We start from the raw sequence: 26,745 nt of genomic DNA, 5'->3' as shown, positions 1-26,745 counted from the left end.
CTCCAGCTAAATTCTATTTACAATGAGCATAAAACTGTTGGCAATCACCCAACTTCATTTTATGTGCACAGCAAAAAAAAATATGTAAAAACAATGCCCCTCAGGTTGGGCTAGAATCTGAAAGGAAAGGCCTTTTAATGTCTGGACCCTTCAGCAGGTCTGAGAGGCTCATTTACAATGACACACCAAAACAGAACAACAGCCAACAAGGAAATCTCATGATTAGAGGACCAGAGAAGGAAATCAAATAATAAAAGATTAAAATAAACGGGGAGATTTTCCGCTTGGGGGGAGTTGTGGCCCCCATCACTGTGAGCTCCGATTGCCCTGGGGAGTCAGGGAGGGATTTTCCAGATCAGTTAGATGTGGGTTTTTATATCTGGTTTTTGCTTCTCCCAGGGGATGCCAAGGACCAGGGTGGGTAGGTGAGAGCAGGCAGCGAGCAGCTAATGGCGGTTCTAGTCATTACATCTCTCCCATCAACATCAGTGAGAACAAAAATGCGGAGATCTCTAAAATGGGCTGCCAACTCGCTATCACCTGCTTTACACTATAGCACAAAGCCAAGAGCACTGCATCCAACCTGCACCAACAGCCTAGAGGCAGGGAAGCTACAAGCAGATGTCCAGAGACATCTGGAGCGGAGACCACCGCTCTCAGGGGCCACAGGTGAAGGAGAGGTGGGCTCTTGGTCACCTCCTGCTGATGAACGATTCTGAGTTGCTAAGAATGAATCTTCCATCTGAATGGGAACCGGGCACATTGCTGCGTCACGACTGCTGCTATGAAGTCAAATGGTGACAACAGTGCCAGCTGTGGCTCAGTGGGCAGCACCCTCGCCTCTAAGAGTCAGAAGGTTGTGTGTTCAAGTCCCACTCCAGGGACCTGAGCATATAAATCTAGGCTGACATTCCAGTGCAATGCTGAGGGAGTGCTGCACTGTCAACGGTGCTGTCTTTCAGAGTCATTAAACCGAGGTCCATTCAAGTGGATGTAAAAGATTCCATGGCACTATTTTGAAGAGCAGTGTCCTGGTCAATATTTATCCCTCAATCAACATAACAAAAACAGATTATCTGGTTATTATCACATTGCTGTTTGTGGGAGTTTGCTGTGTGTAAGTAGGCTGCCGTGTTTCCCACATTACAACAGTGACTACACCCCAAAGGTACTTCATTGGCTGTAAAGCGCTTTGGGATGTCCAGTGGTCATGAAATGTGCTATATAAATGCAACTCTTTCTATCTTTCCATGATCCTTAGGTGGGACATAAGTCGGTATCTTGGCGATGAGATGGCTCTACAATGACATGCCTGCCAATGGAAGATTGGAACCAACTCAACCCTATGTCATAGATTTAATAATCTGATACCTATGACAGGAGCTCCACAGAAATTCAAGACACTGTTGAGTGGCCAACCAACTTGGTTCCTCATTAGGACCTCGAGGGGTATAGCCTTCATTGGGGGGCACGATTCCTCCGAACTTAGCTCCAGCTATCCCGACACACCAATGTCCTAATAGGTGGGATTCTCCTTTGTGCCGTTTTAGCTGGTTCCACTCCAGCAGTACCCCCTGTACACATTTGGCTGTTTTCAAACTGCACCAAAACTCTTTAGACTTGGGTAAGTGGGGAGTGTCCCTTCAGGGAAAGAGTGTGCACTCCATGTCAGGCAAACAGAAAATCTACCTGTGTGGATTTTTCAGTAACTTGGTTACAAAGAATTACAGAACACAGGCTGTTCAGCTCAACCTATGTGTGTTGGTGTTTATCCTTCACACAAACAGTAATCCTAATCCCATGCATCCATCCTGTTCTCTTATCTCATTATCTCCTTTCAACCACCTATCGAACCTATTCTTAAATGTTGACATGGTCTCTCACAGGTAGTGCAATCCACAGCCTCACAACCCTCTGTAGTTTGGAGATGATGGGTTTCAAAGTGTGTGTCTGTGAGTGTGTGTGTATCTGGGTCTGTGTATGTGTCTTGTCTGGGTGTGTGTGTGTGTGTCTGGATCTGTGTATCTGTCTTGTCTGTGCATGTGTTGTGTGTGTGTGCGCGTATGTGTCTTGTCTGTGCGTGTGTCTGGGTCACTGGGTCTGTGTATCTGTCTTGTTTGTGGGTCTGTGTGTGTGTGTGTGAGATACCCCACAGAAAAAGCTGCCGCATAGAGTTAGATATTTTTGATCCTGGTTACTTTAACCTGTAGGTCCCCTGTGCTTTGCTCATTGCTTGACTGGGACCAGCTGTCTGCTGGGCCTTCCCTCCTCTGCTTGGGGGAAATCCTGGGCAAACTACCCCTCTCTGGCACAGCACGCCCATACATGAACACACAGTGCCACCAGACAGCATAAATACTGTTTGTAAAAAAAAAACTGTACCTCTCTCTTCTGAAGACACCAACTCCCTGAGAGGGCTACAGTTCCCCAAGTACCACGCATCCTCCTCATTCAAGTGCCCATCATTCAGCAGTGACCCATGACAGTGATTACCATGGCAGCCTATCCAGCTCGATCTCATCCTCACCCAGCATTTGCACACACAGCCCTTCAGTCGGGGCTGCTGTGTAGCAATCGGGAGCAGGAATCCTGTCCCTTTTGCCTCTTCCCTAGGCACAGCAGCTCCAGACAATTGTAGCTTCATTACTGCTGCCTTGGCTGTACTCAGACCAGGGATCAAACCTGGGAGCTTCCAGAGAAGAGAATGGCTCAGAGGAGGGTGACACTCCAGTGCAGTACTGAGGGAGCGCTGCGCTGTTGAAGGGCTGTCTTTTGCCTCCACCTGAGAGGGCCCCGTCTGCTCTCTGAGCTGGATGTAAAAGATCCCACGCCACCATTTCGAAGGAGAGCAGGGGCATTCTCCCCGGTGTCCTGGCCAATATTTATCCCTCAATCAACATCACTGAAACAAATTATCTGGTCATTATCCCATCGCTGTTTGTGGGAGCTTGCTGTGCACAAATTGGCTGCGCATTTCTTTCATTAGAACAGTGACTGTGGTTCAAAAGTAATTCATTGTAAAGCACTTGGAGAGGTCCTGAGGTCAGGAAAGGTGCTAAAAATGCAAGTCTTTTGCCTCTGAGTTATCAGGACAGTTTTAATTATAAAACAAATTTCACTTATCTGTAACCTGATGGCAAGTTTGTCTAGCCTACAGTTTAATGAATAGTTTTACCTTGAAGTGGAAACATTCCCCCAAATAATTCCCACATTCCTATTCACTAGTACCTCAGCAGACCATGGGTTGTCACAAAAGCATCAAGCAGGGGCTTTTATTGTGAGGGTTTAACCACAGGTCTCGGCCACATGTTTGATTTTGCCTCTGACCCTTCCAGTTCCACTTGGGTAGTTTTGCCCCAATCCTCCTGAAGCAGGCCGCTGGCTCTTTGCTGGGGTAGAGATTTCAGGGCCAGCAACAGTCTCCTGGTAACCCCAGCCAATGGCCCTAGTGCCTGTGTGAATCTGGGATCCCCTCCCACGGTTTCAAGGTGTTGGTCGTGCGTTTTACACACGGGTCGTTCAGTGCCTGGAGTTTTATCTCGCAGCTCCGCCAGGACACACTGGGCTGCCCGAGTCAGTGGAAGGAAGGGGGCCCCACCTTCTCGGCTAGCCACCATTCTAAATCCTAAAAGCCGCTTCTGGTCACAGATGGCATTTTGACCATTTTGCAGCTTCACACAAAGTCCAACAGCAACAGCGCATGTTGTGTTGTACGTTCAGGTTACAAACGAGGCCAAGCCACTAAAATCCAGTTTAAGCAATGTCAATGCAATCTTTCAGTCAAATTAAAACACCAGGACTGCTGGTAGTGCAAGGTGTAACACAGCGGTACAGAACGGAACGGGGTTCGGATCCTGGGGACAGTGTGCCCTGTGTGGGACAGCAGAGCTGCATTGTCAGTGACACCAGAAACCCTCTGTTTATTGTTGAGAATCTCCAGCCTTGGCTCAGGCCAAAGACTGGCTGCACTGGAGTTTAAAAGCCGTCGGTCCCTTGCTGTGTATTGAACACCATCCCCAGTCCTGCGGTGGTGCGGCCCCTCCCTCACTGGTTGCTGCAGATCGCTGATGAAGACCGTGCTGACGAGGTCTGCTTCTTCCGTCTCTTGTTCAGCAGGGGATTACTGGTCTTGTCCAAGTCCTTAATCGTCACCTGGTCGTAGTCAACTCGCATAGTGGCCAGTGCGCTTGTCATTTCATCCTGAAACCACAGTGCAAGACACATTACAGCAAATAACTAACGCGGACTCTGAGGTTTGGCTCAAATCTACCGGCTAAAAATTCGATACAGCCCCAAAATGGGCGATGCCACCGCCGGGCGAGGTTTGCTCGCGCCAGCAAAACGAGCGCAGTCAGCACCGTTATTTTGGTGGATGCTACTGTGCGACGCTGGTTCTGGCGGGGCGCTTAGCAGGAGGCCAAAGGTCGGGTCTAAACTGATCAGCAAAGCGAGACTGAAGACACTGAAGTGCAAGGTGTCTGGTTGTTTCTCGTGTATTTCAGGTTGACCAGAGAGGATAACTCAAAGCCTGAAGATACACTAAGCCATCAGATTTTAAACAATGCAACCTACAGTTTAAATGAAATCTATGTTTAATTCAACTGCTGAAACTCTCAAATATTTAGCCGGCTAACTTGTCAAGTTCAATTATTAATCAAAAAAAGTCATAATTAACTGATTGAATTTATTGCAATTTGGGTGGAACCATTCTAGCAGTTTGAGGTGCCAAACCATTGAAGTTATGAAAGCTCATGTTACATGGGTCATAAAATTCCGGATTCCACCATCTAGTGCAAATAACGCCACATTATTTGAGCCAGTGATCAGTGAAGAATGCACACCTGTCACAGCGCTTGGGGCTGCACATATTCTGTACAGTGATTGAAGAATGAGAGATCTATAGATCTCTGCTTTCTCCTGGGTCAGATACATTCTGGGACCGGCTGCATGCATGGGCCTGCTTTGGAGAGGGCATTAAAAGGAACGCAACATCCAAAAATTGCTCAAAGTGCTCCCTCAATCCTCCCATCAAACACTCCCAAGGACCAAATACAGAGAAGAATTGCATCCTATGGGCTCGTTGTTGGACTGAGTCAGGAAGCATTACACTGACAATAACAGGACAAATATAGTGCCTTTAATGCAGAAAACGCCACAAGGCTTCTCAAAGTCGCAAGGATCAAAAAGGACTTAGCCAAAGAAGGAGGTATTAGGACAGGTGACCAAAAGCTTAGTCTAAGATTAGCCTTATGGAGGGTGTTAAAGAGGGAGGGAGAGGGGTTCAAGGAAGGGAATTCCTGAGGGTAGTGCCTAGTCAGCTCAAGAACACCACTGAGACAAATGATTTCACGCAGAGGATGGGTGGGGTCTGGAACTCACTATCTGAAAGGGTGATGGAGGCAGAAACCCTCACCACATTTAAAAAGTACTTGGATATGCGCATGAAGTGCTGTAACCTACAGGGCTACGGACCAAGAGCTGGAAAGTGGGATTAGGCTGGATAGCTCTTTGTTGGTCGGCACGGACACTATGGGCCAATATGGCCTCCATCCGTGCTGTAAATTTCTATGATTCTGTGAGAGTGGGGAGCTAGAGAGCTCGGAGAAGGGGGGAGGGGAGGGGGGATATAATGATGGAGGAGATTACAGAGACAGGGAGGGGTGAGGCCATGAAGGTATTAAACAAAAGGATGCGAATTTTGAATTTCAGACATTGGTGGATAGGTGCCCATGTCATTATCACCGCCGCCCCCCACCCTTGTAGGACACTGAGGCAAGGCGATGGTGAGCGCAACTTGATGCAGAAAAAGATACAGGTAGCAAAGTTTTGGATGAGCTGAAGTTTGCGGACAGTGGGAAACTAGACAGGGGAGCACTGGAATAGTCCAGACTGGCGGTGACAAAGGCAAGCATTCGGGATTCAGCAGTAGATGGGCTGAGGCAGGGGCGGAGGTGGACGATATTATGGCGCTGGAAGTAGGTGGCCTCTGTGATAGAGAAGATATGGGATCGAAAGCTCAGTTCAGGGCTGAAATATCGATGCCGATGTTGCAAAAGGAAAAGAAAGACTTGCATTTATATAGTGCCTTTCAGGATCACCGGACATCTGAAAAGCGCTTTACAGTCAATGAAGTACTTGTAGTCACTGTTGTAATGCGGGAAATGCGGCAGCCAATTTAGAATTTGGATACAGCACGCTCCCATAAACAGCAATGTGATGATGACCAGATAAATTGTTTTTGTTGTGTTGATTGAGGGATAAATATTGGCCCAGGACACCAGGGATAGCTCCCCTGCTCTTCTTCGAAATAGCGCCATGGGATCTTTTATGTGCAGCTGAGAGAGCAGACGGGGCTTCGGATTTAGCATCTCATCAGGAAGACAGAACCTCCGACAGTGCAGCACTCCCTCAGCACTGCACTGGAGTGTCAGCCTAGATATATGTGCTCAAGTTCCTGGAGTGGGACTTGAACCTTCTGACTCAGAGGTGAGAGCTACCCACTGAGCCACAGCTGACACTATAAGAATCGAAGAACATAAGAAATAGGAGCAGGAGTAGGCCACTTGGCCCCTCGAACCTGCTCCACCATTTAATAAGACCATGGCCGATCTGATCATGGACTCAGCTCCACTTCCCTGCCCACTCCCCATAACCCTTTATTCCCTTATCACTCAAAAATCTATCTATCTCCGCCTTAAATATATTTAATGACCCAGCCTCCACAGCTCTCTGGGGCAGAGAATTCCACAGATTTACAACCCTCAGAGAAGAAATTCCTCCTCATCTCAGTTTTAAATGGGCAGCCCATTCTGAGACTATGTCCCCTAGATTTAGTTTCTCCTATGGGTGGAAATATCCTCTCTGCATTCACCTTGTCAAGCCCCCTCATTATCTTATATGTTTTGATAAGATCACCTCTCATTCTTCTGAACTCCAATGTGTATAGGCCCAAACTACCTTCATAAGTCAACCCCCTCATCTCCGGAATCAACCTAATGAACCTTCTCTGAACAGCCTCCAATGCAAGTATATCCTTCCTTAAATACGGAGACCAAAACTGTACGCAGTACTCTAGGTGTGACCTCACCAATACCCTGTACAGTTATAGCAGGACTTCTCTGCTTTTATATTCTATCCTCCTTGCAATCATTTGCCTTCCTGAATACTTGCTGTACCTGCATGCTAACTTTTTGTGTTCATGCACAAGGACCCGCAGGTTCCTCTATACTGCAGCACTTTACAATTTTTCTCCGTTTAAATTATAATTTGCTTTTCTATTTTTTTCTGCCAAAGTGGATTGTTATATATGTATACTTGGATTTACTCTGTACAGCCACCAGAGGGCTCATCCCCTGGAGTCCCAAGGGGTTCCATAATCCCTTGGGAGCACAGGTATTTAAGCAGTCTTCACAGGTTGGAGAGGCACTCTGGGGACCTGCAATAAAAGACTACGGTCACACTTTACTTTGAGCTCACAGTGTTGAGTCTGACTCTTTCTCCATACACAACATGGATAACCTCACATTTTCCCACATTATATTCCATCTGCCAATTTTTTGCCCACTCACTTAGCCTGTCTGCAGATTTTGTGTGTCCTCACAATTTGCTTTCCCACCCATCTTTGTATCATCATCAAACTTGGCTACATTACACTCGGTCCCTTCATCCAAGTCATTAATATAGATTGTAAATAGTTTAGGACCCAGCACCGATCCCTGCGACACCCCACTAAGTCAACCGGAAAATGAGCCATTTATCCCGACTCTCTGTTTTCTGTTAATTAGCCAAACCTCTATCCATGGTAATATATTACCGCCAACCCCGTGCACTTTGATCTTCTGCAGTAACCTTTTATGCAGCACCTTATCGAATGCCTTCTGGAAATCCAAATACACCACATCCACTTCTGGAAATCCAAATACACCACAGACACTATGCGAGTATTATGGTTCAGCCTGAAACAGCAGCAGGGGAGGGGGGATGGAGTCTAGCAAGGACACAGAGTTTGTGTTGGGGGCTGAAGACAATGGCTTGGGGCTGAAGACAATGGCTTTGGCCTTCCCACAAATTGTGACTCATCCAAGACTGGATGCCACACAAGCAGAGAAGCAGGGTGGAGCGATAAAGAGGGGTCTCTTCACAGTGCATTTGGAGGCTGACCCCGTATCTATCTTTCCTGATTGGGCATTCCTAATTTACGTTGGGCTGGGTGAAGTCTCCCATCAACACAATCTGCCTTTCTCACTCATCTTTCTTCTATCACCATAAGCTGACGAGTCGTTTTCTTATTTTGTTCTGTTTGGAAACGCCTGGCCACAGAATTTTGTATCATAGCTTTTCCTGTGGTGTTAGGTCGACTGCCTTGACCTCCCCACCTTTTTCTTCCCCCCCATCCTCCCTGAATGCCCCGTCCCCTTGTAATCAGATAGTACTCTGAAAGCCTTGACCTTTTTCTGAGACTGTTTTACACTGGTCTCAGGAAATGACAATCCTGAAGGACAAGTTCCCACCTCGAGTTCCTTCCATCGCTTAATGATCGGGGCACCGGTCTATTATAGAGACAGGATGGAGAAGCTTCATCGGTGGGGCCAGTTCCTTCCTTTGTGTATGTGGATGGTAAATGAATGAAAACAATGGTGGATTACCTCACTTCTTCAAAGAGAAGTTTAACATGCCTGCACAAAGCTTCCTCCCAGCCTGCCCTCCTTTCTCTATGTGGCCAGTGTGGCTTGAAGCCGTACTTTATTGTCTTCTGCATGCTGTCTCTAGTTTAGTGGCTCTCCCTGGTCTCACTGGCCTCCAGACAAAGAGCTGAATGGCTCATTGCTCTTTGTGGGAGCTTGCTGTGCACAAATTGGCTGCCACATTTCCAACATTACAACAGTGACAGCACTTCAAAAGTATTTCATTGGCTGTAAAGTGCTTTGGGACGTTGAGGTCATGAAAGATGCTGTATATATGCAAGTTCCTTCTCTTGCTTGTCCTAACCATGCTGTTTACAACACAAGCATTTATTCTTCCTTTTATTCTATACTGCTGTGTTTGACAGGAGAGCAAGAAACACACTGACCTTCACGTCCTCCCACATATCCTTCTCTTCTTGGAGTACTCGGCTCGTGTGGAGTGGGGTCTGAGGAACGGCCATCGATTGCTGGAAGTACAAAGGGTATTTGAATGATTCTGTCAGTCAACTCGCTCTTTCCTCAAGCCGCTCCATAACAGACCATTTTATGTTTTGTACAACACTCCCCTCAAATGGCGCCATTAATTCAGTAAAACTGCTACAATTGGCCTGGTTTGGGATGCGGGAATGTCACAGCCAGGACACCCGCTCCTGGTTGCTATCCAGAAACATCTGCTGGATAGGATGCGAGGTGAGGACAGGGTCAGCCTGATGTTCCGTCACCTCCCCCTTTCCCGGTCTAATAGCCTGCTGATGTTCACAGGGTAGGCTGGCACTTGAGTGTCTGGGTCAGAGAGCAGAGGACGACTGACCCTAACAGGACTAAAAATAACTCCAGCAGAGAGGAGGAAACTGGAGGTGCGGAATGCATTTTTTTATACTTAATGTTTGATACGGGTGTCCTGTTACAGCATGTTACAGTCTCTCTTCTGTTGCGGTGTATCTGTGACTAATGCACAGTCACAATTTGAGCCGCTCTGGTGATGTTGCTATTATCTACACTTGTGTTGCAATCACTAGCATTATGCCAACCTCATTATTAACACACACACGTTTTAGATCTGATGACTCTATTGCTCCCACACGCATTAGTACAACTGCAGAGTTAGAACATAAGAACATAAGAAATAGGAGCAGGAGTCAGCCACCTGGCCCCTCAAGCTTGCTCCACCATTCAATAAGATCATGGCTGATCTGATCCTGGACTCAGCTCCACTTCCCTGCCCGCTTCCCATAACCCTTGACTCCCTTATCGCTCAAAAATGTGTCTATCTCCACCTTAAATATATTCAATAACCCAGCCTCCACAGCTCTCTGGGGCAGAGAATTCCAACTATTCACAACCCTCAGAGAAGAAATTCCTCATTTCAATTTTAAATACGCGAACCCTTATTCTGAAACTACTGCCCCCTAGTTCTAGATTCCCCCACTAGGGGAAACATCCTCTCTGCATCTACCCTGTCAAGCACCCTCAGAATCTTGTATGTTTCAATAAGATCTCATCTCATTCTTCTAAAAGCCATTGAGTATGGGCTCAACCTTTCTTCATAAGACAATCCCCTCATCTCAGGAATCAACCTTGTGAACATTCTCTGATCAGCCTCCAATGCAAGTATATCCCTCCTTAAATACGGAGACCAAAACTGTACGCAGTACTCCAGGTGTGGCCTCACCAATGCCCTGTACAGTTACAGGACTTCCTTGCTTTTATACTCTATCCCTCTTGCAATAAAGGCCAGCATTCCATTTGCCTTCCTGATTACTTGCAAATATTCTCCTGTAAAATGCGCACTGCGGTATCCATCCCATGCAGCTATACTGGCGTGTGACGTGAATAAGGAAAGGGCTGGAGTAAACCGAGACCTACGTTAATCCAGGGATGGTTCATGAACTCAGGGATGGTCATTCGCTCTGTGGGGTCCGTCTTCAGCACCTGCCGGATCACATCCTTCGCTGCACAGAGAGGAAATTTAACAGTTACAAGAACCGACTGCCAGTGACGCACCAGCTCAGCGCCACAAAAACACAGGCAGGGCCAGCACGACCTCAAAACTCCAGTTACTGAATGGAGGCTTGAGTACCAGGGTCGCGTTCAATGACATCTTCAAACCAGCCCTTGTTGACGGGGAGCCGGCCAGTATGTTAAGCTGTGGGGAAGACCCATCTAATCCCCACCTGGCATCTATACGTGCACTGTCCAGTGCGAGTCTCCGGATAGTTACTGGATCATTGATCCAGAGGCCGAGACTAATTCAGAGAACGCCAGTTTAGAGCTCACCATGCTGCTTTGAGAATTCCGTTTGTAAAATCTGGGAATAAGTAAAAAGCTGGTATCAGTAAAAGTGACTTTGAAGCTGTCGGATTGTCCGAAAAACCCAACTGGATCACTAATCTCCTACAGGGAAGGAAACCTGCTGTACTTTACCAAAACTAGCCAGCGTGTGACTCAGTTTCACACCAATATGGTTGTCTCTTAACTGCCTCTGAAGTGGCCTAACGAGCCACTCTGTTGTATCAAACTGCTAACAGTGGTTCAGGAAGAAAGCCCATCACCATCAGGGCAACTAGGGATGGGCAATAAATGCCACTGTCATGTATTTGCTTCATGGCTTCTTTGCTTGAGAATTCATAGCAACACATTGCTATTAAGAACTAGTTCATTTATTAACAAAGTTTTAACAATCACACTACACATTACAGTCCATCCACTAGGCTCTCAACTGCATACCTCATCGTGGATGATCTAGAGTCAAGTTTTATTGAGTCTTGTGAACATCACGTGACCGGCTAAGCCGCTCCCAATACAACAGCTCTGCAACTATTTTTGTTGTAAACATTAATCAAGTGCCCCCTGATTAAAGGGGGGTCACACTCCAAGAACTTTTCAAGTGCCCCCTTGTTTTTTTTTTCTTGAGGGCACCAAAGCACAAATTATACAAGTGCGCTCCGGCTAAAAAGTGGGGGGTTGGGGGGACACTAAAATCGACAAACTTAAACAAATTAAACTTTGAACATGTGGTTCAAATTAAAATTTGGTTGCCGGGGGTGATGATGCACTCCAGTCCCTCCGGCGCCCACCTCTCGCGGAAGGCCGCGAGCGTACTGGTGAACACCGCGTGCTCCATCTCTAGGGACACCCTGGCTCGGATGTAAGCACGGAAGAGAGGCAGGTAGTCGGGCTGAACGACCCCCTCGACCGCCCGCTGCCTGGACCGGCTGATGGCACCCTTGGCCGTGCCCAGGAGCAGTCCTACGAGGAGGCCTTCCGACCTGCCCGCTGCTACAGCTCTACAAACCTGTGAGCATCCTCACAGGTACATACTTAAACCAGCCTTGCCAGCGACATCCACATCCCGAAATTGAATATTAAAAAGAAGGAGTGGGAACCCTGGCTGATTTCCCGCCTCCCAGGTGCAAGGACCAAGGGCTGTCCCATGTGGATTGAACCACGAGCTCCTGGTTTGTTCTGCACTGGCAGGCAACTTGCCATCGAGGAAGGGTAACTGATGAATTTAAAATCTGGACATGTTTTGCACTGTGGCTGGGAGCTGTGCTTGGTCAGACCGCTTTACAATCGAACTTAATCACACCTGTTGGGAAACCTTGCAATACATTCAATGTACATACTTCAGGAATTCAGAGAACTGAATGTTGCTTGGTACAGAGCAGCTGACTACTTTCAACCAGCTCTCTGCTTAATGATTATTCTCATTGCTTATTATTCATATCTACACAGTCTCAGAATCGTGAGGCAAAAGGGGGCGTTTTATACTTGTGCCATTCCCAGAGAGTCACTGTTCTCCCTCATGTTCTTGTCCGATGTAACTTCGAGCAGGACAATGTCATATTTACACCTCGTTTGATACTATGCGGCTAAGGTCGTTTCAAAAGCATCAAAAATATCACCTGTGGCTGCTTCTCTACCCATGATACAATAAGATCAAGTAACAGAGCACTCACCAAGATCTACAAAGAATCATTTTATTTGGTGAACATGTCTGCTTCTGATTGAAATAAAGCACAAAACTTTCAAAAACGGGCAGGTGGTTTTGACCCAGTGGGTCTGTTCATTGACATGCTGTGGTGTGAGCTGACTCTGCACTGTCCCATCAAACACTCCCAGGGCAGATACAGCACAGGGTTGGATACAGAGTAAAGCTCCCTCTACACTGTCCCATCAAACACTCCCAGGGCAGATACAGCACAGGGTTGGATACAGAGTAAAGCTCCCTCTACACTGTCCCATCAAACACTCCCAGGACAGGTACAGCACGGGTTAGATACAGAGTAAAGCTCCCTCCACGCTGTCCCATCAAACACTCCCAGGGCAGGTACAGCACGGGTTAGATACAGAGTAAAGCTCCCTCTACACTGTCCCATCAAACACTCCCAGGACAGGTACAGCACGGGTTAGATACAGAGTAAAGCTCCCTCTATGCTGTCCCATCAAACACTCCCAGGGCAGGTACAGCACGGGTTAGATACAGAGTAAAGCTCCCTCTACACTGTCCCATCAAACACTCCCAGGACAGGTACAGCACGGGTTAGATACAGAGTAAAGCTCCCTCTACGCTGTCCCATCAAACACTCCCAGGGAAGGTACAGCACGGGTTAGATACAGAGTAAAGCTTCCTCTATACTGTCCCATCAAACACTCCCAGGGCAGGTACAGCATGGGTCAGATACAGCGTAATGCTCCCTTTACACTGTCCCATCAAACTCTCCCAGGGCAGGTACAGCAGGGGTTAGATACAGAGTAAAGCTCCCTCTATACTATCCCATTTAACACTCCCAGGGCAGGTACAGCACGGATTAGATACAGAGTAAAGCTCCCTCTATACTGTCCCATCAAACACTCCCAGGGCAGACATCGGTCAGAAACCGAGGAGTCCCTCTAACGTGTCCTGGGGAGCTTTACTCTGCATCAAGCCCAAATGAATTTAAATTGTTACTTCCCTATCACTGACAGTAAATGATAGTTTGATGGCTATGATGAGAACAACATTATCAATTATTAACAAAGTGTGACCAAACATATTGAATGAAACCTGTTGTAATGGAGCTGATTCAGCCGGCAGGTCTATGGTTCTAAGTGATACAAGTGCGGAGACACTAGGTTTAAAGTTCCGCGTATCCAGTTACCTTCCTCGGAGACGTCTGACCACTCTGGGTTCGGAAACTCATACTGCCCCATTCGGATTCTTGTCTTCATGCCAGGAGAGATGGCCAGGCCGTGATTGGAGTAAAACGGAGGATATCCACACAGTCTGCGGACACAGGTATATTGTTCAGCAGTGCTCTTTGCTAACCACAAACAGAGGCAAACTATTTTGTTTCCTCAAGTCTCTCCTCCTCTCCTACGAAGAAGCTTACAAGCCCACAGGGTGCTGGCTACCCTCTGGTACCTGACCAAGTGGTTAATTTCTGTTTGTGTGCGCATGTAGAGCAGACCAAGAGGCTCTGTGACTGTGCGGCAATCATCGTCACTCCAAACCCTGTGTTCACCTTTGCACACACTTCCAGAAGAGGTCACTGAATAGCAGTCAGGAGCAGGGGGAGGTCCCAGCTGATTTTTTCCACCCTCTCTCGTCAGCCCTTACCATTGTCCTAACTGAGATTAGGCACCTCATCACAGGCCATGGATGGAAGCTTTGACCTAACCTGTATTATACTGGGTGGTGCGCGTGCTCACTGAATCATCAGCACACTTTGTTGGCTGGAACGTTTCAGTGTAACTACGTCTCAAGAGCGGAATTGTGCTGTATTTTTCCTCCGAGGAAATTTGTGTCTAACTGATCTATACCAATTTTATGCCGATACGTCGATATGAGCAAATTTCCTTGATTATTTATGCTGCTCCGCCCCCATGCAAAAGACCAGAGAATGCAAGTTTCCTGAATTTACACCCGTTCTGAATGGGCTTAAACTTACACCACAAACTTTAGATACAGCAAGACCCAGAGTTGACTAATTCTGGCATTTTATAGCAATTTTAAAAATTTCTCCTTAATGAGACCTACACTGTATGTTCAATATCTCTGAATGTTTTTTTATGGCAGCAGAATTAGTGACATTCAACAGAGAAAAGCTTCCACAATTGCATTTTCTTAAACACACATAAATGCATAAATGTTGGTTTGATGGCTCCAAACTTCAACTTTCATAACATCAATAAGATAAAGAGGAATTTAAAGGAGAAAGTTGACATATATTCCACGCTTTCCTCAGGCCCCGATCGTTTATGCTGATTTCCACTCAACTTAGGTGGTTATTACATACTGACGTACGCTAATGTGATTCCCAGGAAATTTGGGCACAAGTTTCTGTCGGCATGATCGACGCAGAAACCATCGTAAGTTTCAACGCAAGTGCAACGCAGGAAATTCTGGGTCACGGAGTTGTGCTGATTAAAGTTTGCTACCAATCAAATGAACTGTCTGACATATTACATTCCGAAAATATCTGGGAAGAAATGGAGGGGAAATAGTTACAAAGAAGCAATGAAGATGAATAAAGCAGCTACTTACAGAATGTACATGATCACTCCCAGGGACCACATGTCACACGACTTGTCATATTTTTCTGGGCCCAGGACCTCTGGGGCTGTGAGGACACATGAGAACGTTACTAGCAATCCAGGGCAATGCCAAACAAAACTGATTTGAAAGTAAAAATTGATCCAAGAGGAACAGATCCTTAAGGGGAATGGAAATATCACTGCACTGTTCGCTCACTAAAGGCACACCTACAATTACTAGAAGTCACATTACGTATTGGTGTTATAGCTATGTAGCGGAGTGTGTAACATAATGTTATATGGAGTCTTGTGTCTCTGTGATGCAGTGTGCATCATTGCATTTACTGGATGTATTATATAAATCTAGCATGGAGTTAGAGCAGGATCCCTTGGGATCGTTGGAGATTTTGATAGATGGTATCATTGAGAAGTTGGCCTTTTGTAGTATATCTTGAGTGGTTGAACTTCTTGGGGGGACCAAATATCAGCTCATCATAAATGATCTTTTGTTTCAACTCAGCAGTGCGCTCAGTCCCACTCGGTTTCTTGTCTTCATCGCTGACCCCGGGGAGGTCATCATAAGAGACGCTTTATTAATGAAACTCCCACCGGCAGAGAAGCTAACTCCTCAGCTGAAAGATAAGCCAGCTCTGTATCCCTGTAGATTGAGACAAATTTGGGCATTGATCATCACCATAGGCAGTCCATCAGAATCGAGGAAGACTTGCTTCCACTCTTAACATGAGTCCGTAGGTGGCTGAACATTCCAATAAGAGAACCACAGTCTCTGTCACAGGTGGGACAGACAGTCGTTGAGGGAAAGGGTGGGTGGGACAGGTTTGCCGCACATGCTTTCCGCTGCCTGCGCTTGATTTCTGCATGCTCTCGGCGACGAGACTTGAGGAGCTCAGCGCCCCCCCGGATGCACTTTGGCCAGGGACTCCCAGGTGTTAGTGGGGTGTCGCACTTTATCAGGGAGGCTTTGAGGGTGTCCTTGTAACGTTTCCGCTGCCCACCTTTGGCTCATTTGCCGTGAAGGAGTTCCGAGTAGAGCGCTTGCTTTGGGAGTCATGTGTCTGGCATGCGAACGATGTGGCCTGCCCAGCGGAGCTGATCAAGTGTGGTCAGTGCTTCGATGCTGGGGATGTTGGCCTGGACGAGGACGCTAATGTTGCACCTGTCCTCCCAGGGGATTTGCAGGATCTTGCGGAGACATCGTTGGTGATATTTCTCCAGCGACTGGAGGTGTCTACTGTACATGGTCCATATTTCTGGGGGGCTGGTGTTACTACAGCCCTGTAGACCATGAGCTTGGTGGTAGGTTTGAGGGGCTGGTCTTCAAACACTCGTTTCCTCAGGCGGCCAAAGGCTGCATTGGTGCACTGGAGGTGGTGTTGGATCTCGTCGTCAATGCCTGCTCTTGTTAATAGGAGGCTCCCGAGATAAGGGAAGTGGTCCATGTTGTCCAGGGCCGCGCCGTGGATCTTGATGACTGGGGGGCAGTGCTGTGCAGCGAGGACAGGCTGGTGGAGGACCTTTGTCTTACTGATGTTTAGCGTAAGGCCATGCTTTCGTACGCCTCAGTAAATACGTCGACTATGCCTCTGTGTGCGCGCAGACACAGTCATCATCCGCGTACTGGAGCTCGATGGCAGAGGTTGGGGTGGTCTTGGATCTGGCCTGAAGATGGTAAAGGTGGAACAGGTTCCCACCGGTTTTGTAGTTTAGTTCCACTCCAGCGGGAAGCTTGTCGACTGTGAAGTGGAGTATGACAGCAAGGAAGATTAAGAAGAGGGTTGGGGCGATGACGCAGCCCTGCTTGACCCTGGTCTGGGCATGGTTGTGGTCTGTGATGGATCGTTGGTAAGGATCATGGCCTGCATGTCATCGTGGAGCAGGCGAAGGATGTTGATGAACTTTTGGGGGCATCCGAAGCGGAGGAGGACACTCCGTAGACCCTCGCGGTTGACAGTGTCAAAGGCCTTTGTAAGGTCGAAGAAGGCCATGTATAAGGGCTGGCGCTGCTTCCTGCATTTTTCCTGCAGCTGTCGCACTGCAAAGATCATGTCCGTTGTGCCCCGTAGGAGAAGAAATCCCCACTGTGACTCTGGGAGGAGCTCCTCGGCCATGGGGAGAAGAATGTTGAGGAGGACTCTAGCGATGACTTTCCCAGTGGCTGATAGCAGGGAGATTCCTCTGTAGTTGCCGCAGTCAGACTTGTCCTCTTTTTAAAAGATGGTCATGATCACTGCATCGGTATTGGTAGACATTGGTAGACAAATGTCAACTTAGCATCAACACCAGGTGACTAACTCTACTGAGAAAGGATTGGGCCACGATGTGTCTGTCTCTATGCTGTAAGAGTAGCAAACTATCATTCTGTTCCCTGGCTTGGTAATGGCTTCTGCTTGGGGCAAACAAGTGGAGACAATGGCTTAAAAAGCTGGTAGAAAAGTGGGAATGAAAAAAGCCAGGCATTTCAGGGCTGATTCTCCAATCCAGCATCGATGGAATCATGGGTTTGAGACTCAAAGAAAGAAGAAACTTGCATTTGTATAGTGCCTTTCACAACTTTACAGCCAATTGAGTACATTTGAATTGCAGTCACAGTGGAAATGTAGATAAAAGGCCCCTCAATTCACAGCTGGGAGTATAGGTCCTTACTTGTCATCATTAGCAAATAATGTTTGATGGATTTTCCCCCTTACACAGAGGGCCAGGGGAAACCATGGTGTTGGGGTTTGTTGCAGTCATAGGATGGGTGGGCACCAGAGAGGTGCCTGAAGTGCCCTTGCACCCACCTGTCCCATGTGAATGAGGTACCCTTCCCACTGATCCGCAAACTCCAGTGGGGTCAACACCGGCAGGACCACTGAGATTGCCACCCAAGCAATTGTGGGGCCAACGTCTCCCGCTCATTGATTCCGACAGTCCAAAGCCATGCAGATGAATAAACTTGATGAGGATGCCCTCCCCCATGGCAGAAGACACACTGTACTGTATCAGATGTGATCAGGCAATTAGTCTTCTGCAAGACGAAGATCAAAGTGTCGGCACGTGAGCTGCTGGCACTTGGGCCAGGCATCACGCTTATATCAGCAGCGGTGGAGCTGTCACGGTTCCGTGTGGCCCTTCCGCATCGACACAAAGCATTTCCACACAGTGCCCGCACTGCAGCTCCGTGTTCGGCTTCTCCTGCCTGTGGGCCTCTCATTCAGTGCCTGGAGCTCTGCCTATGCTCAGGATTAACCAGCACCGAACCCAATGGTACTCCAGTGCTGTCAGGGGAGAGAGGCTGAACAAAAGCTGTGGAGCGGAGAGTCAGAGGGAAAATCACTCCTGAATTCCTCCCAACATCTGATGATAGGGTGAGTGTGGCATTGGCAGAGGGAGTGAGGAATCTCGCTCTACCTTCCTGGCTGAGGAAGAGTAGGAATTTTACTGCAGAAATCTGTTTTAAAAAGCGGGGTGAAATGTTCTGAGGTCCTGTGCCACTAGTTGGGCCTGGCGTCCAGCAGAAGGCTTATTGGAAAATTACAAGCTTCCGTTTTCCGCGAAGCCACTCACTACATGTGCAGCCCCAGACGTGTTCCGCTTCTAGCTTGTCGCATCACGGGTTTCCTCTCTTTAAAGTTCAGGACGGCAAATGCAGAAATGGAGAACTCTGTCCTCACTGCCATTATGGAATCTCCAAACCTTCTCCCTGTGCTGAAATCAAGACTCATCGCACCCTCTTCTGTAACTCATTCTTTCCCAAGACCTTAAAACTGTGGAACTCCTTCCTTCGGTCTTCCCTACCTTGTATAATCTTCAGGCTTTGAAAACCCAAGTGTGACGTCATCGAATTCCCGACTGATTTATTTATCTATTATCATTCTTCAGGATTCAGGCGTCGTTGGCAAGGCTGGCATTTATTGCCCTCGAGAAGGTGATGGTGGGTCTTCTTAAAGCACTGCAGTCCATGTGGTGAACAATGTTGTTAGGTAGGGAGTTCCAGGATTTTATCTGGCTTTCTATTTTACCCTTTACAACCTTGGCAGTGTCCTGTACTGTTGGTCTTGCCCTACAGCTCGGCTTCTCAATTAAAATTAAAATAGCCAGCGGTCGAATATCAAACACAGTTGCTCACTGGTTCTCATCTTTCTGGTAATTGATCTTGCTGTTATTCTTGTCAGAGAAAGCATAGGAAGAACTCTCTTGGCACTCACCAACATAGTACGGCGTGTAGCAGGGTGTTGCCAGAGAGTTGTGAAGCGTCGTTTCTTTGGCAAACCCGAAATCCGTGAGCTTGAGGATTGCGTTCACATCTTTCGATGTATACAACAGGTTCTCTGGCTGAAAAATCAAAATGAACATCAAGAGTGTCAGGAAGCATCCTTGTTAAAAAATTAAGCAAATAGTCGAGTTGGACATGGCCCATAGAGTGCCCAACACATGCCGTTGATGGTTGAACCATGATGTGCATGGGGAAAGGAATAACCTGCATTGATATAGTGCCTATCTCACCTTTTAGAAACATCCCAAAGCGCTCCACATACAATAAAGGACATTAAGTGCAGTCACTGGCAAACATAGCAAACAAAGTTTGCACCCAACAACATCCTACAAATAGCCATCAATAATGGATGAGCAGATTGCCTGTTTTGGTGTTGGTTGAGAGGGGAGATTTGGCCAGAACAGTGGGCGAACTCCCTGATCATCTTTGAACAGTACCATAGGATCTTTAACATCCACCTAAAATGGCAGATTGGGCCTCACCTTAATGTCTCACCCGTAGGCCCACACCTCCAACAATGCAGCACCTTCATCACCACACTGGGATGTTCGTTCTGTTTATAAGCTTGTCCTGGAGTGGGGCTGCAACCCACCACTTCCTGACTCATAGATGAGACTGAAGCCTTGTCAATGGGTTTATTCAAAGAATTAAAAAACAACTTGCATTTATATTACGCCTTTAGCAAAGTAAAATGTGCCAAAGTGCTTCACAGGAACGTAATCAGACAAAACATTGACACCAAGGCACAGAGGGTCGTATTAAGGCAGGTGACCAAAAGCTTAGTCAAAGATGTAGGTTTTAAGGAGCCTCTTAAAGGAGAGAGAGGTGGAGAGGCGAGAGTTGTCGGGAGGGAACTTCAGAGCTTAGAGCCCAGGCGGCTGGAGACTCGGCTACCAATGGTGGAGCAAAGGAACTGGGGGGTGCACAAGGAGCGAGAGTTGGAGGAACATAGATTTCATGGAATCTTGTAGGGCTGGAGGAGGTTAAAGAGATAGGGAGAGGAGAGGCCATGGAGGGATCTTAACACAAGGATGAGAATATTAAATTTGAGGAGTTGCTGGACAGACCAATGTAGGTCAGCAAGCTCAGCGGTGATATGGACAGCAGTGTTTTGGATGAGCTTTAGTTTATGGAGAACATGCAAGAAATAAATAGAAATACCATGATAACCATTGAGGGTGCAGTACTGAACCAACAGATACTGTTATGTCAGAGCATCATTGGGAATGAAACTTCCCTCTCACTCCTGTCAGAGGATGCAGCCGCTGTTGGTCTCAGGTGCAGACTTCAAATCAGGAGGGTTTGAGAGGGCAAATAATGAAAAATGTATTTATTATTTCCACTAGTCAGTGAATTGGTAAGAAAGGGACATAAACTCAGGAATAGTATCAGGAGCATAAAAAGAGGTTGGAAGGATTTTTAAAAATTCATCGGATGATTAGAATCTTTACCACAAGTAACTATTAACACCAAGCCAATCACAGCATTTAAGGGAGAATTAATTGAACATTCCAACACTCTCCTTCAACCAACACCACCAAGCAGGTTAACTAATGCAACACTTGCAGAAAAATAATGAAAGGGTTCCTGAAAAGAGTGGGGCCATTCAGAACTAGAGCTGGCAGCACACAGACACGATTGACTGAATGGCCTAAATCTACTGGCTCACAGTAGTACTAAAGCTCGTGTATCCCTGTTCTTCGCTATGGCCGAACCCTTTGCTTTACTCCCACAGCTTGTGGATTCAAGTCACACTCCAGAAACTTGAGCACAAAATCTAGGCTGACCCTCCAGTGCTGCACTGAGGGAGCTGCTGCACTGTCAGAGGTGCCGTCTTTCGGATGAGACGTTAAACCTGTCCTCTCAGGTGGACGTAAAAGATCCCACAGCACTATTCGAAGAAGAGCAGGGGAGTTCTTCCCGGTTTCCTGGCGAATATTTATCCCTCAACCAACATCACTGAAAACATTATCTGGTCATTATCTCATTGCTGTTTGTGCGATCTTGCTGTGTGTAATTTGGCTGCCCCGTTCCCTATATTACAACAGTGACTGCACTTCAAAATTGCTATGGAACTTCCCGAGGTCATGAAAGACTCAATATAAATACAAGTTATTTATTTTTTACTTTATGCCCTGTCTCATCACTTTCCTATCTCTCCACTCCAGTCTTTCTCCTCACCTTCCTGATAGTATATCTCTCCACTTCCATCTATCGCCCCCCTTTCCCCATAGTATATCTCTCCACCATCATCTATCTCCCCTCTTTCCCCATAGTATATCTCTCCACCATCATCTATCTCCCCCCTTTCCCCATAGTGTATCTCTCCACTTCCATCTATCTCCTCACTTATCTCATAGTGTACCTCTCCACTCCTGTCTATCTGCTCCCTTTCCCCATAGTGTATCTCTCCACCATTGTCTATCTCCTCCCTTTCCTCATAGTGTATCTCTCCACTTCCATCTATCTCCTCACTTATCTCATAGTATACCTCTCCACTCCTGTCTATCTGCTCCCTTTCCCCATAGTGTATCTCTCCACCATTGTCTATTTCCTCCCTTTCCTCATAGTGTATCTCTCCACTTCCATCTATCTCCTCACTTATCTCATAGTATACCTCTCCACTCCTGTCTATCTGCTCCCTTTCCCCATAGTGTATCTCTCCACCATTGTCTATCTCCTCCCTTTCCTCAGTGCATATCTCCACTCCTGTCTATCTGCTCCCTTTCCCCATAGTGTATCTCTCCACCATCGTCTATCTCCCCCCTTTCCTCATAGTGTACCTCTCCACTCCTGTCTATCTGCTCCCTTTCCCCATAGTGTATCTCCCCACCATCGTCTATTTCCTCACCTTCCTTTTGGTATATCTTTCCACACTGGCCTATCTCCTCATCCCAACTTCTACTTTGTTGATTGGCTAAAAAAGGTTGATAAAACACTTGATGAGAAGGGTATTCTGCCTTAGCCCAGCATGTTCACTAACAACCACTCACGATATGGAGAACTTGCAGGTCTTACCTTGACATCCCTGTGAGCAACATTCATTGCATGTAGGTACTGAATAGCACTTCCTATGTCCCTCATTATTTCCGAGGCCTCTGTAAAATACACAAAGGAAGCAATAGAGGGTTCACTGGACAGGTGACCATTTTTATGCAATATTCCAGAGACCATCAATATACAGAATGGCAGGTTTAAAGTAAACTGCTTTTTAACAACAGTGACCATGTATTGTATTATCCTGGGAGGAGGGACCTTCAGGTTTTATAGAATTCAATGGAATACATGTGCATGCACGTAGATTTATCTGGTTCTTTTATGCTCCAACTGAGGGATGTGAGAATAGAACACTTTCCATTTCATGCACGTGCCAACAACAAGCACTTCCAAGCCAAGTGCCTTCAACTAAGAACATAAGAAGTAGTAGCAGGAATAGACCATATGGCCATCGAGCCTGCTCCGCCATGCAATAGGATCATAGCTGACCTACTATATCAACTCCCCTTTCCCGTCCAAAGACTTCTGCATGTCTCATCCTCGCGTTCAAATCTCTCCAAGGCCTCGTCCCTCCCTCTGTAACCTCCTCCAGCCCTTCAACCCTCCGAGAAGTCTGCGTTCCTCCAACTCCGCCCTCTCATCATCCCACAACCTCCTTCGCCCCAACACTGCCTGCCGTGCCTTCGCTGTCTAGGCCCTAGGCTCTGGAATTCCCTCTCTAAACCTCTCCACCACGCTCTCCTCCTTTACAACTCTTCCTAAAGCCTACCTCTTTAACCAAGCATTTGGTCACTTGTCTATATATCTCCTTCTTATGCTCCTGTGGAGCGCCTTGGGACATTTTACTACAACAACAACAACTTTTTCAATATAGCACCTTTAACGTAATAAAACATCCCAAGGCACTGTATAAATGCAAGTTGTTGCTGTTGTAATCCATCCACGTGTGAGGGACATCGCAGCTGAGCCAGTTCCTGTTCTCGCCCAACACTCGCACTGTCCAGCAGTGAGTCACTGGACAGAGGGGACCCTGACTGATTTTCTCTCTCTGGCCCAGAGGTGCTGACACTGATTGTAGTGTCCCTCGCTACAACAGTCACCTCCTTCACTCTTCCATGAACTTTTGTATAAAACAGGTTCAGCTTGGTACTGTTCCCTGCTCCTAACTTCCTAATCGTTAACGTATGTCCCCTGGTATTTGTCGCCCCTTCACCACAGTAAGCAATTCGCTTGGATCGTTGTCGCTTTCCTTTCATTGCCTTGAACACAGAGATCGCCTCATTTTAAAACAAACGGCAACTTCCTCAACCTTTCCTGCTAGCTTCAATTCCTGACACCTGGAATTTAATCAGCCACTTGCCTCTGTATCCCTTGAAGGGCAGTAACATTCTTCCTACGATTCGGTGAGCAGAACTGCGACCTTGAGTTTGACTGACACCACAGTGCGGTATTTATAACCGTGGTTGTTTGTCTGGCAGTGCAAGAAAGTCACAGCTTGCAATGAGGACAATAAGTAAAGCCAACTCAAATGTCGCCCCTCATGACTCACCTCGCTCAGTAAACGCCTGGTCACCTCGATCCTGGATCCTGGTGAACAATTCCCCGCCTTCCATACTGTCAGGGGGAAGAGAAAGACAAACAAGACTTGCATTTATATAGCACCTTTCATGGCCACCGGATGTCTCAAAGCGCTTTACAGACAATGAAGTGCTTTTTTGGAAGTGTAGTTGCTGCTTTAATCACGTCAGCCAATTTGCGACAGCAAGCTCTCACAAACAGCAATGTGTTAATGACCAGATAAACTGATTTTGTTCTGTGGATTGAGGGATAAATATTGGCCAGGCCACCTGGGATAACTCCCCTGCTCTTCTTCGAAATAGTGCTATACGTCCACCTGAGAGAGCAGACGGGGCCTCAGTTTAACATCATCTCTGACAGTGCAGCATTCCCTCAGCATTGCACTGTCAGCTCAGATTTTCTGCTCAAGTCGCTGGAGTGGGACTCAAACCCACAACCTTCTGACTCAGAGGCGAGGGTGCTACCCACTGAGCCACAGCTGACACTAAGGGAGGGAGGCAGAGAGAGAAAGCACAGGGTGAAGAGAGGCTGGGGCTTGGCTGTCAATCACCCAGAAGATTTTGACCCACAGTATTCTGTATTTTGTACTTATAATATGATGTCAGAGTTTGTAGACCTTGAAAAATGCAGATATCAGAGGCAGAGAGTGACGGAAAAATACCCTGTCCCATTCATTTAAGATCATTAACCATGGCAACCAGAGACAAATCCATCTCATTTACATTAATAAGGAGCTTTCATAAATGAGTTCATAAAAAATGTATGATCTCCTGCAACAGACTACTAGGTAAAGGAAGCACCTTTGGCACCAAGCTGCATAAACTAGAAATCCCGAGGTCCGATTCCCCAGTCTGTGCACAGCTCGTTAGTCCAGGCAGTCGGGGTATTATAATTCGGGGGAAAAAATAATCAGCTAGGGTCCCTGCCTCTGGTCGCTATCCAGCTGCCCTCCTCACTCTGCCACTGGGTGTCGATTGAGGCCAGGGTCAGCTACTGTTGCCCAGCCCCAGACTGCTATATGAAGAACAAGGTGTTCAAGGTCTCCTGCCCTCATCAAGCCACGTCCCACAAGAATCAGCGGGCTTACATTTTTGCAGGGGTTCTCTGCTGCTATAACTTTGCGGACGACCATGGAAACCCCAGGGGGAGGAGGCAAACACTACTGAGGCCGTTTCCCTCGGGGTTCCATGGGTCTTTCACCAAAGTTATGGCAGCTAAGCGGGAGAACCTTTGTGGAAATTCACCCCAAACTTCCAGTGCAGGATAGGAGGGGAGAGTAAAACAAAGGAATGTACGTTTATTACAAGAGCCCTGCTTATATTTCTGCACTACTTCATGTATGAAATACATCTCAGCACGATATACATAACCAGGAAAAACTGTGGGCAGGAAAATGAACAGGTTGTGGGTGGGGGGGGGGGGGGGGCACTCCGAAGGTGTGTGTGGAAACCCTTGTAAACAGTGGAGACTGGGCCCTCAGTTACTTCATGACAAAGCTCAAAACACAATTATGTACAGAATACAATGTGTGTTTAATAATAACCAGGAACAATAGTACAGGTCAGCGACCACCACAGTACGTCGCCTCCCACCCCACCCCACCCCCTGCTCTCTCTCTCTCTGGTTTTTGCCTTACAGACCCATAGACCCATAGAATCATAGAATGCTTAGAGCATGGAAGGAGACTATTCGACCCATCGAGCCAGTGCCGAATTAGAAGCAACTCATTTACATTAAACACCAAAAAACCCAACTGGAGATTTCTATCCAATCGGCAAAAAGTAAATAAGCCCAAAATCAACTCAATGATAGAAACATTACAGATTACTATTAACACTGACAGCAGCCAGTGACACTCAGTCAAACCAAATGAAGGTATGGAATCCCGGATTGCTTCTGAATTTATCATCCCAGTGACACAGCAAATCCAGATTCTAGATTCTAGTTCCACCTGGCCCCACCCCTTCTCCAAGGGTGGGGAGCAACCTCACCAGCAGCTTCCACCAACACAGCCTCTCGGGATTGGTACATGCCATTGAAGAGAATGGTCTTTCATCATAGGCGGTCCCTCATATCGAGGATGACTTGCTTCCACGCCAAAAAAGGATGAGTTCACAGGTGTTTCAATGAAGGACCCGAACTAGATCCTGAAGGGTGGAAGATGCCTGTGCGTGGATTTTTTTAACGTGTGGTGGCTGTTGCACACCAGCCACCAAAAGGGCTTGACAGAGCTAGGTCTTGGTCCAGTGGCAAGGGTTACCCAAGATGACTGGAGACCAGCTTTGCTGCACGGACCTAGTGCACACACATATCACAGTGTGGGCTGGCCTGTGCTGCCCTGTGCCCCTGGGCCTGAACTCGTGCCTCCCCTGGGCCCCGATCACGTCCCTCTACAATCTCTCGCCGCTCCTTCGCCCCGACCTTGCCGCTCCAGCTGTATCTGCCCACGCTTCAATCACCGACCTGGACCTTGATGGTCTTTAGGAGGTTATTAAAAGCAGGGAGGAGACAAATCGGAGGGATTTAGGGAGGGAGTTCCAGAGGAAAGGAATGTAGTAGCTGTGAAAGCGGCCACTGATGATGAAGCAGAGAGAGCCCAGGGAACAAGGCGTAGGCCGATGTTGAATGAGCAAGGTGGAACAGATTTTTGAGCCAGGGTCAGACAAGATTCTGCAGGGGCTGGAAAGGAATGAT

At 47.3% G+C, this 26,745-nt stretch overlaps 1 protein-coding gene across 2 annotated transcripts in view; it reads right to left on the bottom strand.

Annotated features, from left to right (window-relative positions):
- Positions 1 to 118: 118 nt before the first annotated feature.
- Positions 119 to 26,745, bottom strand: part of LOC139277398 (MAP kinase-activated protein kinase 2-like) — a 130,920-nt gene continuing 104,293 nt past the window's right edge. For both annotated transcript variants that reach the window (XM_070895819.1, XM_070895820.1), the window contains exons 3-10: positions 24,023 to 24,087; positions 22,495 to 22,574; positions 19,409 to 19,535; positions 15,211 to 15,286; positions 13,826 to 13,950; positions 10,551 to 10,636; positions 9,071 to 9,151; positions 119 to 4,200 (exon numbers count right to left, since the gene is read on the bottom strand). In XM_070895819.1, the coding sequence (XP_070751920.1) occupies positions 4,045 to 4,200; positions 9,071 to 9,151; positions 10,551 to 10,636; positions 13,826 to 13,950; positions 15,211 to 15,286; positions 19,409 to 19,535; positions 22,495 to 22,574; positions 24,023 to 24,087 (796 nt within the window). In that variant the 3' untranslated portion in view covers positions 119 to 4,044. The remainder of the gene's footprint in view (positions 4,201 to 9,070; positions 9,152 to 10,550; positions 10,637 to 13,825; positions 13,951 to 15,210; positions 15,287 to 19,408; positions 19,536 to 22,494; positions 22,575 to 24,022; positions 24,088 to 26,745) is intronic.

Source organism: Pristiophorus japonicus, chromosome 12 (assembly GCF_044704955.1).
Source record: "Pristiophorus japonicus isolate sPriJap1 chromosome 12, sPriJap1.hap1, whole genome shotgun sequence".
In the NCBI taxonomy this organism is placed as follows: Eukaryota; Metazoa; Chordata; class Chondrichthyes; family Pristiophoridae; genus Pristiophorus; species Pristiophorus japonicus.
The sequence above is the reverse complement of the archived record's forward strand: the minus strand, read 5'-3'. Positions and strand labels throughout refer to the sequence as shown.